This window comes from Camellia sinensis, chromosome 6, assembly GCF_055761805.1.
Source record: "Camellia sinensis isolate YWXY chromosome 6, ASM5576180v1, whole genome shotgun sequence".
Lineage (NCBI taxonomy): Eukaryota > Viridiplantae > Streptophyta > Magnoliopsida > Ericales > Theaceae > Camellia > Camellia sinensis.
Window position 1 is genome coordinate 104,941,992 of NC_138966.1, and position 12,241 is coordinate 104,954,232.

A 12,241-nucleotide genomic window follows, 5' to 3' on the forward strand; every position below is an offset into this window, starting at 1 on the left:
GTGTTCTGTCTTTTTCCCATTGTCAACATACTTGCCAGAAAGGGCACCGTATGTGCCAGAAAAGGGCACAACAGAAACTAACAGCAAAATGTCGAAAGTTCTCTCATCCTCTAAGCAGCAAGGTATCAAGCTAAGTGTGAAGCACGAACTGGAATGGAGCAGGATATTCCATTCCCTCATCTGGACAGTTCTAATCACGTCCAAACTCCCCAATAGAGCATCGTCAACTAATGTCAATTGCAGATCTGCTGCACATCCAGCCGCATCATAACCCCTCTGTGGGGAAGTTCACTGTTGTGAGCAGAAGAAAGAGAATCTAGCAAAATGCTAGGGGCAAGAGCCTGCAACTTCTTGTTTATCCATCAACCACCCAGGGGAGGGATAAAAAATGAGAGATTGAAGAATAGAGAGATGTGCGCTAAGAGAAAAAGTGAGGAAAATGGCTTTTTCAAGAAAAAAAAAAAATAGAGCCCGAGGGCCGAGTGATGTGAGAATCACAAATGAGAAAGGTTGGGAAACAAAACCTAGAGAAACAGGCTCCCTGTGCAGGTCTGAGTGTCGTGTCTTTTTGTTTTATCTCGATTCTTGTTTTAAGTCGTTTCGAGTGTTACTCGATGTGTTTAGGTTGTTTACCTTTTGTTTTCCGTTGTTGAGTCGTAGTGCACTGTGTTCTGTCGTAGGCTCAATACCCCGGTCAAGAGCTCATCTCTCAATTTCAAAAATAAAATCGTTTTGCGCTCCGAGTGCCGTGTCGTTCTCTACATCTGTGCAAAACAAGATTCGTTATTTCATAAAACCGTAGGGTTCAACCCAGGTCATGCACGAACAGTAAAACCAGGACCTATCTAAAGCTATATAGGTTCCATATTGCATTCCGTGAGTTCCGAGATTACATTCCGTGTGTACCTCTTCAGGTCTTGCCAAATGCTCCGAAGTATGAGTGTGCCTCTACCTCAAGCTCAAGATGAAGTATGCGTCAAGCCAGAATGGCGATCAAAAGTGCTCTCCCTGAGTACCATTCCCTGCCAGAGGCATCTTGGCTGTGTTCACAATGAGTTCCTAGGAGACCAACTGCGACAGTGGAAACTAGAGTTTGAATGGCTGTTGCCTATAACGCAAAGGTTCGGGATTTTTGAGACTACAGTTCGGTTTAAATACCCAGAGGCGTGTCCTCAGCTTGAAATCTATATGGAAGCCCCATAGGTTGAGATAGCGTGTATGCACCTCAATTTTGGATACTGAACCAACCTAGTCTATCACCCCATTGGAAAATAGGGAAAGTTGTGAATATGATCAGGAAGAAAGACAGCAACCAAAGTGTTCTGCGTGAAAAACACTTGTCAGTATTTTAGAGCCTTTGTACTGTGAGTTGAAGGTAAGTGTTCGAAGAGCATGAGGGGAGATCCTCGTCAAAGTAGAGCGGTTCATCGCCACTCACTGCATGAGGTGCTTTCTAAAGCACCGCTAGGTTTGTTTATTGCATCCCTTAAACATCATGCATTGTATTGCATTGTACCTATCAAGTTTGTTTCTCATTCATGCACGATATTGTATGTATGGTTCATTTGAAACTGGCGCAACCAGGCGATATTGTATGTACGGTTCATTCAAAGAAGTTTCGTTTAAGGTCATTCACCTTCGTGTATCCATCACACTTCGTTTGCTTCGTGTATCCATCACACTTTGTTCACTTAGTGCATCTATCACACTTTGTGTTCACCTTTAGTGTATCTATCATTACTTGTTCACTTAGTGCATCTATCACACTTTGTGTTCACCTTTAGCGTATCTATCATATTTGTTCACTCAGTGCATCTATCACACTTTATGTTCACCTTTAGTGTATCTATCATACTTTGTTCACTTAGTGCATCTATCACACTTTGTGTTCACCCTTAGTGTATCTATCATACTTTGTTCACTTAGTGCATCTATCACACTTTGTGTTCACCTTTAGTGTATCTATCATACTTGTTCACTTAGTGCATCCATCATACTTTGTGTTCACCTTTTGTGTATCTATCATACTTTGTTCACTTAGTGCATCTATCTCACTTTGTGCTCACCTTTAGTGTATCTATCATACTTGTTCACTCAGTGCATCTATTACACTTTGTGTTCACCTTTAGTATATCAATCATACTTGTTCACTCAGTGCATCTATCACACTTTGTGTTCATCTTTAGTGTATTTATCATACTTGTTCACTCAGTGCATCTATTACACTTTGTGTTCACCTTTAGTATATCTATCATACTTGTTCACTTAGTGCATCTATCACACTTTGTGTTCATCTTTAGTGTATCTATCATACTTGTTCACTCAGTGCATCTATCACACTTTGTGTCCACCTTGAGTGTACCTATCATACTTGTTCACTTAGTGCATTTATCACTTTGTGTTCACCTTTAGTGTATCTATCATACTTATCCACTCAGTGCATCTATCACACTTTGTGGCCACCTTTAGTGTATTTATCATACTTGTTCACTCAGTGCATGTATCACACTTTGTGTTCACCTTTAGTGTATCTATCATACTTGTTCACTCAGTGCATCTATCACACTTTGTGTTCACCTTTAGTGTATCTATCATACTTGTTCACTTAGTGCATCCATTACACTTTGTGTTCACCTTTAATGTATCTATCATACTTGTTCACTTAGTGCATCCATCATACTTTGCGTTCACCTTTAGTGTATCTATCATACTTTGTTCACTTAGTGCATCTATCTCACTTTGTGTTCACCTTTAGTGTATCTATCATACTTGTTCACTTAGTGCATCTATCACAGTTTGTGTTCACCTTTAGTGTATCTATCATACTTGTTAACTCAGTGCATCTATCACATTGTGTGTTCACCTTTAGTTTATCTATCATAATTGTTCACTCAGTGCATCTATCACACTTTGTGTTCATCTTTAGTGTATCTATCATACTTGTTCACTCAGTGTATCTATCACACTTTGTGTACACCTTTAGTGTGCCTATCATACTTGTTCACTAAGTGCATCTATCACACTTTGTGTTCACCTTTAGTGTATCTATCATACTTGTCCACTTAGTGCATCTATCACACTTTGTGTCAACCTTTAGTGTATCTATCATTCTTGTTCACTCAGTGCATCTATCACACATTGTGTTCACCTTTAGTGTATCTATCGTACTTGTTCACTTAGTGCATCCATCACACTTTGTGTTCACCTTTAGTGTATCTATCATACTTGTTCACTTAGTGCATCCATCATACTTTGTGTTCACCTTAAGTGTATCTATCATACTTTGTTTACTTAGTGCATCTATCTCATTTTGTGTTCACCTTTAGTGTATCTATCATACTTGTTCACTTAGTGCATCTATCACACTTTGTGTTCACCTTTAGTGTATTTATCATACTTGTTCACTCAGTGCATCTATTACACTTTGTGTTCACCTTTAGTATATCTATCATACTTGTTCGCTTAGTGCATCTATCACAGTTTGTGTCCACCTTTAGTGTGTTTATCGTACTTGTTCACTCAGTGCATCTATCACACTTTGTGTTCACCTTTAGTGTATCTATCATACTTGTTCACTCAGTGCATCTATCACACTTTGTGTTCACCTTTGGTCTATCTATCATACTTGTCCACTCAGTGCATCTATCACACTTTGTGTCCACCGTTAGTGTATTTATCATACTTGTTCACTCAGTGCATCTATCACAGTTTGTGTTCACCTTTAGTGTATCTATCATACTTGTTCACTCAGTGCATCTATCACACTTTGTGTTCACCTTTAGTGTATCTATCATACTTGTTCACTTAGTGCATCCATTACACTTTGTGTTCACCTTTAATGTATCTATCATACTTGTTCAGTTAGTGCATCCATCATACTTTGCGTTCACCTTTAGTGTATCTATCATACTTTGTTCACTTAGTGCATCTATCTCACTTTGTGTTCACCTTTAGTGTATCTATCATACTTGTTCACTTAGTGCATCTATCACAGTTTGTGTTCACCTTTAGTGTATCTATCATACTTGTTCACTTAGTGCATCTATCACAGTTTGTGTTCACCTTTAGTGTATCTATCGTACTTGTTCACTCAGTGCATCTATCACATTGTGTGTTCACCTTTAGTTTATCTATCATACTTGTTCACTCAGTGCATCTATCACACTTTGTGTTCATCTTTAGTGTATCTATCATACTTGTTCACTCAGTGTATCTATCACACTTTGTGTCCACCTTTAGTGTGCCTATCATACTTGTTCACTGCGTGTATCTATCACACTTTGTGTTCACCTTTAGTGTATCTATCATACTTGTCCACTTAGTGCATCTATCACACTTTGTGTCCACCTTTAGTGTATCTATCATACTTGTTCACTCAGTGCATCTATCACACTTTGTGTTCACCTTTCGTGTATCTATCGTACTTGTTCACTTAGTGCATCCATCACACTTTGTGTTCACCTTTAGTGTATCTGTCATACTTGTTCACTTAGTGCATCCATCATACTTTGTGTTCACCTTTAGTGTATCTATCATACTTTGTTTACTTAGTGCATCTATCTCATTTTGTGTTCACCTTTAGTGTATCTATCATACTTGTTCACTTAGTGCATCTATCACACTTTGTGTTCACCTTTAGTGTATTTATCATACTTGTTCACTCAGTGCATCTATTACACTTTGTGTTCGCCTTTAGTATATCTATCATACTTGTTCGCTTAGTGCATCTATCACAGTTTGTGTCCACCTTTAGTGTGTTTATCGTACTTGTTCACTCAGTGCATCTATCACACTTTGTGTTCACCTTTAGTGTATCTATCATACTTGTTCACTCAGTGCATCTATCACACTTTGTGTTCACCTTTGGTGTATCTATCATACTTGTCCGCTCAGTGCATCTATCACACTTTGTGTCCACCGTTAATGTATTTATCATACTTGTTCACTCAGTGCATCTATCACAGTTTGTGTTCACCTTTAGTGTATCTATCATACTTGTTCACTCAGTGCATCTATCACACTTTGTGTTCACCTTTAGTGTATCTATCATACTTTGTTAACTTAGTGTATCTATCACACTTTGTGTTCACCTTTCGTGTTACTGTTATACTTTGTTCACTTAGTGCATCTATCACACTTTGTGTCCACCTTTAGTGTATCTATCATACTTTGTTCATTTAGTGCATCAATTACACTTTATGCACACCTTTTGTGTATCTATCACACTATGCTCACTTTGTGTATCTATCACACGCTCGCTTTGTGTATCTATCACACTATGCTCACTTTGTGTACCTATCACACATGCTTGTCCGATTAGTGTATCTATCACACTTCGTTCACCTTTATGTATCTATCGCACATGTTTGTGAGAATTGCATAATTTTCTTACATCCTTTCTGCATGTAATGTAGTTTGGTTTGAATTTGCCTGCTTAAACTGTTGCGTTTATTGTGTATATTTTCTTCATTACAGCTTCCTTTGGAAGATCATAAATTATGTTCGGCATCTTGCATGTCCTTTGCATTTTGCCCCTGCCTGAGGGCACATGTCTTTGTTATCTTGCCTGTTTGTCTAAGTCTTCGGCCTTGTCAAAAATGGGTTGTCTCTAGCCTTTGACATTCACTCCCTTCACTTATGACTTTCGAGTTCTGTCAAAGAGGGGCAACTGTAGACACCCCATTTTTAGCCGACCTTAAGACTCAGATGTCATCGATTGAGCGCTCGGTGATAGTACATGTTGTGCTCGTTTCGAGCTTTGGAGTTTTGGCTGGGAGCCTTGCCTCCGGGTCTCCAAACTCTTTGTACTTTGACTCGGTCTGTGGACTAAGTCTTTTTTTCTCTTACCAGAGGGAGGGAGAGGTCTTGTAGACCATCTCTCAGTGGTCGTAGACTACTTTTCGTGGTCGCAGGCCACTGTTCCCGTTTGGAGACTAGTTTCCGGTTTTCAGAGCCATCGGCCATGCGCCTCGATTCGGGACCGCTTAGCATTCTCCGTTTGGCACGCTTTTTTGGAACACACCTTGTTTCCTCTGTCTAGAGGGACACTGTGATTCGAGAGACCACTTTTGTGGTCATACGCCACTTTTTGTGCTCAATAGCCAGTTTTCGAGGCCCCCGGCCGTGCATCTTGCCTCCCGAACTCTCGTTTTGCATCCGTGTCGGTTTGTTCTTGGCACGAACCTTGTTTTCCTTGTTTGGAAGGTGGTACAAGGGTGGGAGACCTGCTTTCTCCTTGGAAACCATTTTTCTCCGCGCTAGCTCGATTTTCTGGTCGGGAAGCTGGTTTTCTTGGTCTTTGGGCCACATTTTCTGGTTTCTCACCCCAACATTGGCTTTCTTTCAGTGTGGAGACTACCAATTCCCTTGGCTAACCACTTTTTTTTTTTTTTTTTCTGGGAGACCACTTTGGGTGGTCGGCCGACCACTAAAAGTAGCAGGCCGACCAGCCTTTCTGGTCGGCAGCTTTCCTTCTGTTTTGGCAGACTGAGTAGATGCCAGCTGTGTCAGCTGGAGGGCACAGACTGTATGTGTATGAAGGGATTGCATCCAAATCTTAGCTTCTCCAAGAAGCTTTAACCTTTGTTTTCTATAAGAGAGGGGTTCTCTCTTCATGTCCAGGGTTCTGATTTTTGGTGGAGAGCATAGGCATACTCTTTCTCTCTATATTCCCTTCTCTCTCTCTCTCTCTCTCTCTATATATATATATATATATTGAAGCCTTAAAGTGCATTTTCTTCACATTTGTGTACACAACCTCCTATCCAAACACTCTTGCCTTGTTGTTGAGTTGCTGGAGGGTCTTGTGGAGACTTCAAAAAGCTGGTTTTGGGCTGGAGCAAGTGCTGTTGTTGAAGTGCTTCAAGGGTAATCTTTTTTTCCCTTTTTAAGCTCTATTTTGATCACACTCTTAGCCATATTTGCATGCTTCTCTTGTCTTAGCATTAAACTACAAAAAGCTTTTTGTTTCAGTCCTTAACATGTTTATTTGAGGCCTTGTTGGTGTTGGGGGTGGTCTACCCCCTCTTAGGCCTTGTTTTTCCTTGTTTTGAGCCATCTCTTTGAGCCTTTGAGATCACCTTCTCCTGGCCTTTTAACCACTGAAATCCAGCAGATTTTCAGTGGGGGAAATGTGGTTTTAAGGCCTGAAATGAGAGGGGGTGATCCCCCCCTCTTGTCATGTTTGTATGCATAGAGGGTCTATCAAATGAGCACGTTTTTTCACTTCTTTGTGGCTTTGTTTAAGCTTGTTTTGGTGACTTTTGGGACCGGCTATGACTCTGTTTTTGGCTGGTTTGATGGTCTCTTGAGTGGTTCATACACTTGTAGTGTAATTCCATATTGCTAGCCTAACATGCTCTATACTTTGGACCATCATTTTAGTTTTTTTTTTACCACACTCTAGCATGATTTTGTCCATGTTTTTCCATGCTTAATCTCTGTTTTAAGTTCTTTAGGTCATGTATGCCTCGCTTTGTATAGCCTTAGTGCATTTTGGCTCACTAGCTTTGAGTTTCATGGTCCCTAACATGGCTTACTTGAGTTGTTTGCATGCTTTGGCCTCATCTCTAACATGATTTCATTTTGTGTAATGTGTCCATACCCTCACATTGGTCACTCATTCAATGCTTTGAAGAGTTAGTGTTTCATGCCTTAAGAATAGGTCATTGTGCATGCCATCATGCTTAGGCCTTTGGGCCATCATTTCAGTGTTTATTTGGGGTTATTTTGGCATGCCTCAGATCTGTTTTGATTTGGTTCGGTCATCCCATGAATGCCTAATACACTTGTAGTGTAAATCACACAAACTAGTCTTGTATGCTTCATGAAGTAGCATGTCATTCTAGGTTGTCTTGTTCCCATTTCAGCATGCTTTTGGTGATGTTTTGCTATGTCATGACTCTATTTTGGTTAGGTTTGGTTGGCTCTTGCATGCTTCATGCACTTGTAATGCATTTCCATAAAATAGCCTAACATGCATCATGCTTTGACATGTCATTCTAGCATGCTTTTGGCTTAACTTTAAGAAGCTTTTGTCCATGACTTACCATGCTCTGGGACTATTTTTGGTTACATTGGTCATATGCTTCATGTTTTGCATAGTTGTAGTACAAATACATACGCTAGCTTCAAGCTTTGGGTGCCATTGCATGCCTCATTTGTGTTGATTGGGTGATTTGGCATCATTTCCCATGATATTTCAGAGCATTTAGGCCTGCCATATTCCCACTTTTGTCACACCTTGAGTACCCCTAAGGGTTGTGTTCTTGTTGCTTAGCTTGTGAACCAATATGTATGCATGTGTGTCTTGCCTTTTGGTGCCTTAGTCTTGGTGTTATGGCTGCTGATTTGGACATGGTTGAGGCCTATTCATTTCAGTTTAAGTCCATTGCGCATTGAGTATGTCATGTAGTTCGTAGCGTTGAGCATGCCATGTTGTTACATAATTGAACATTGCATTTGTGCATGCCATATTCATTGCATTCTGTATGTTAGTTGTCATGTGCATTATGTAGGCAAGTGTCATGAGCATTGTGTATGCCATGTAATTCATAGCATTGTGCATGCTAGTCGCATGTTTGCATGTCCATCCCTTGCATGTTCGCATGTCTAAGTTGTATCGCATTAGGTTGCATACTTGAAGTCGCATTGTGCATGCCACGCTTGTTACATTGTGTTTGGGATAGGAGTTAGCCCAAACATGGGAAATGAGGAGGCTTTCATACTCGAAGTGATGAAACGCGCCTCAATTTTCGGTCGCCGACACTCTTGACTATATATGATGGAGTTGTAGGCTTTACGTGTTCATATGTGCATTCATTTCATATTGAGTTGCACAATTCGGCTCCTCAGCCATCATGCATCGAGGTGCGTGATTGATGTCCCGAGAATCAAGACCCATACTCTCTTGAGCTCATGTAATGATAGGGAGGATGGTTGTGCACGCATGTGTTGCAAATACTTTGCCATGCCCTTCTCTTGCCCTCTGTTGTAGAAAACTAGAAACCAGCAGCAAAAACTGGTCGGCCGACCAGATAAAGTGGTACGCTGACCACTTTTTCTGGTTTTCACCCCAAAAAGTGGTCGGCAAGTGGTCTCCAAAGCCAACAACTGGTTGGCAGCCTTCCCACAGGTTCCCTTGGTGGAGTTGTAGCCCTCTGGAGCTTGTGTAGTGTTTTGAGATCAATTGCAAACAGAGGCAAGTCGGGGCATCGCGATGGATTTTCCCACAAGGCGACCGGGCATGCATCCCTCGTCATGGGGCCATTTCAGTACTTTTGTTACCTTAGAATGTATATTTGTTTCAATTTTGGTTGTGTAATAATTAATTAGCTAGAACAGTTAGTTAATTAGTCGGTTCTGTATTATTTATTCGGACCCTCCGTCGAGAGGGCAAATTTTGTAATAAGTGTGCGTGTGTGTGATGCATGCCATCCAACCCCCACTTCTTTCTCCTTTTTTATTTACCAGCTTGCGATGGTTAGTTTTAGGGCATGTTTCAATTAGCATCCTTATGCTCGCATGTTTGCATCCATTCATCTGTCTTGCTTGCACCGGGCTCGGCACATCATACTAACCGTATCGTATTTCAATTCCAAGTTGAATGCGTGTTATCTGTAGCATCTCATATGCCATCTTAGAATGGCCGAGCCTATCTTAGTTGCATTCTTGCATGTGTTGCATTAGCCATCTTAACATAAACTAGGATCATGCATTGATTACTAACTAGTTTCTGTTTTGGCTTGGAGTACTCGGTGAGTGTTTTTGCTTTAGCATCCTTGCATGTGTGTGAGTGACTCCCATGATAGCATGCTTACCATGAGGCTAACTGCTTATGTGATATAACTACCTGAATGCCTGTGGGTGAAGGTTGGATTACTTAAATTGGAATAATTCATTGATTGCGAGTTTTAAGCCCACTTGAGAGTGGCAAATCACCATATTTTCTAAGCCCACTTGAGGGTGGCAAAATTCGCATTTTAGCCTACTTGCGAATAGCAAACCGCTTTAAAAAACAAACATGAGATGTTTTGTTCCAACTTAGGTGATCTAGTCTATACTTGTATGTTGTGCGCATCACATAGTAATTCTAGGCTAATAAACTGGAATAAGAACGCATGTGTTTTCAAAAACAAGATATCATATTTAGTAGTGGCCGATGTTTGATCGGGCGAACGGGGGTGCTCATTGCATGACCTTCCCCAATCGTACCCAAGTTGGTGATGATGGACATGTGGCCTTAGGCACGAGTCAGGGTTTCCTAAATTCCCCCAAAATAAAATATTTAGGTGGCGACTTTCTATCTGGCAAAACAGTCCATATTTGGCACTTCTTTCTAAAAATTAATTTTTCAAAACGATTTGCCAGATTTGGACTCTTTGGTGATTTATTGATCTTGCATTGCACTTTATGAGATTAGATTCAGAATCGTGACAATTGGGTCCGAGTTGTAGTGAGCCCAATGAACAAAGCGGGATTTTTCCCGGGACGTTCAGGTGTGTCTACAATAGCCACATGGGATAAGTAACTTCTCACATTACCACAACTGCCAGTAGCTTATCAACTTCATCAATTACGGTTGTGGTATGTTCAGTAGTTGAATGGCGACTCTTTTGAATAACCGGCTTAGCCTTTGGATCAACATTCAAGCTATGCATAGCAATAGTTGGGTCGACTCATGGCATCTCATAAGGCATCCATGCAAAGATGTCAATATTGCTGAGGAGAAAAGATATCAGCTCTTACTGTTTGGCGGTATTGAGACCTGTGCTAATTAGGAAGAATTTTTCAGGATCCTCTATTAATATTTGATCCAAATCCTCTGCAACTTTATCAGCTGGGACTTTTTAAACATCTTCTAGATTTTCTTGATTTGGAATTTCAATTGAATTTACTTCCAAGTCTTTGGGATTCTCGATTAGGGCCGAAAGGTAGCAATCTCTCGCTAACCTCTATGAACCACAGATCTATTCAATTCCATACTGAGTTGGAAAACAGAGTAATTGATGGTAAGTGCTTGGTATAGCTTGCATTTCATGAAGCCATGTTTGGCCCATGATTATGTTGCAGGGCAAGGGAAGTTTCATGACCAGGAATTCAACTTCCAGTGTTTGGTGCCTGTACGCACTGGTAGCACAATTTTTCCTAAAGGGTATTCTGGATTGGCGTTGAAGCCAAAAAAAGGTACTTGGCTAGAAAAAAGTCTGCATCTGTGAAGCCGAGTTTGAGAAATTTCTTGTAATACATTATTTCAGAAGTGCTTCCCTGGTCAATCAAGATGTGATAAATGGCAAACTTATTAACCCGCAACTCGATTACGAGAGCGTCATTGTGTGGAATGGTAACTCCTTTAAGAATTGCATCTGAAAAGCTGATCTCATTTGACAAACGAGGCCATTTGACTGACATACCGGACTCAGGGTTAAACCTGGAAGATTGCAGTTGAACCAAATTTATGTCGTTTGATGGAGGTATGCTGTATATCATGTGGATCATGCCGATAGGTGGTGAATCGAGGCGTACATCGAGCACACCTGGTGGGTTCTCTGTCTTTGGAAGGTATTCTGCCAATCGGCCTCCTTGGACCAACTCTTCTAGGTGATCTTTTAAAGCATAGCGTATGTCGGTTGTGTGTCCATGGTCTTTATGATATTCACATCTCTGATCCCTTCGTCTCTTGTCGGGGGGCCCAAACATCTTACTCGGCCATCTGAAGAAAGGATGATGTTTGATTTTGCTTAGAATTTTGCTAACTGGCTCAATGAACTCCTCATACTTTTTATTTGGTCACCTTGAGTGCCTGCTCTGTACTTAGTATTGCTCACTTTGCCGACGAGAATCTCGGTGATTTTCTGTTCTTGATCGGCCTCTTGTTTCTGGATTTCTGACTGACAAGGTTCTTTCTGGTGGTGCGACTGTTAGAGGTTGTACCATAACAGACACAACCGATTTAGCCACCTGTAATCCGGCTTTAGTTCTTATTGCATCATCTTCCACTTTACAATACGCCTAAACTTTCTTTTTTCATCAGGGACCAGACTGTTTTAGGGGGGTCTTCGAGTTAATGAACTCCTGAATGGACTATTCGGATGTAATCCCATCTTGAAGGCGGTGATCGCTATAGAAGCATTGCAGTCATCATCCACCAAATTGAAGCATTCCCAATGCCAAGCTGAATATTCGCATAGGGTCTCCCCCTACTTTATCTTTATTGCCCAAAGGGAGTCTGCCTGTTTCAACT

The 12,241-nt window shown here is 40.8% G+C and overlaps 1 protein-coding gene across 1 annotated transcript; it reads right to left on the minus strand.

The window, feature by feature from the left end:
* Positions 1-11,145: 11,145 nt before the first annotated feature.
* Positions 11,146-11,697, minus strand: LOC114318337 (uncharacterized). The gene has a single exon (XM_028265205.2). It carries the CDS (start codon positions 11,695-11,697, stop codon positions 11,146-11,148), a length of 552 nt encoding a protein of 183 aa, XP_028121006.1.
* Positions 11,698-12,241: the final 544 nt, after the last annotated feature.

Bases quoted from the DNA above. Each gene is read 5' to 3' on its own strand.
- LOC114318337 (XM_028265205.2), bottom strand. From the start codon at position 11,697: ATGTTTGGGCCCCCCGACAAGAGACGAAGGGATCAGAGATGTGAATAT.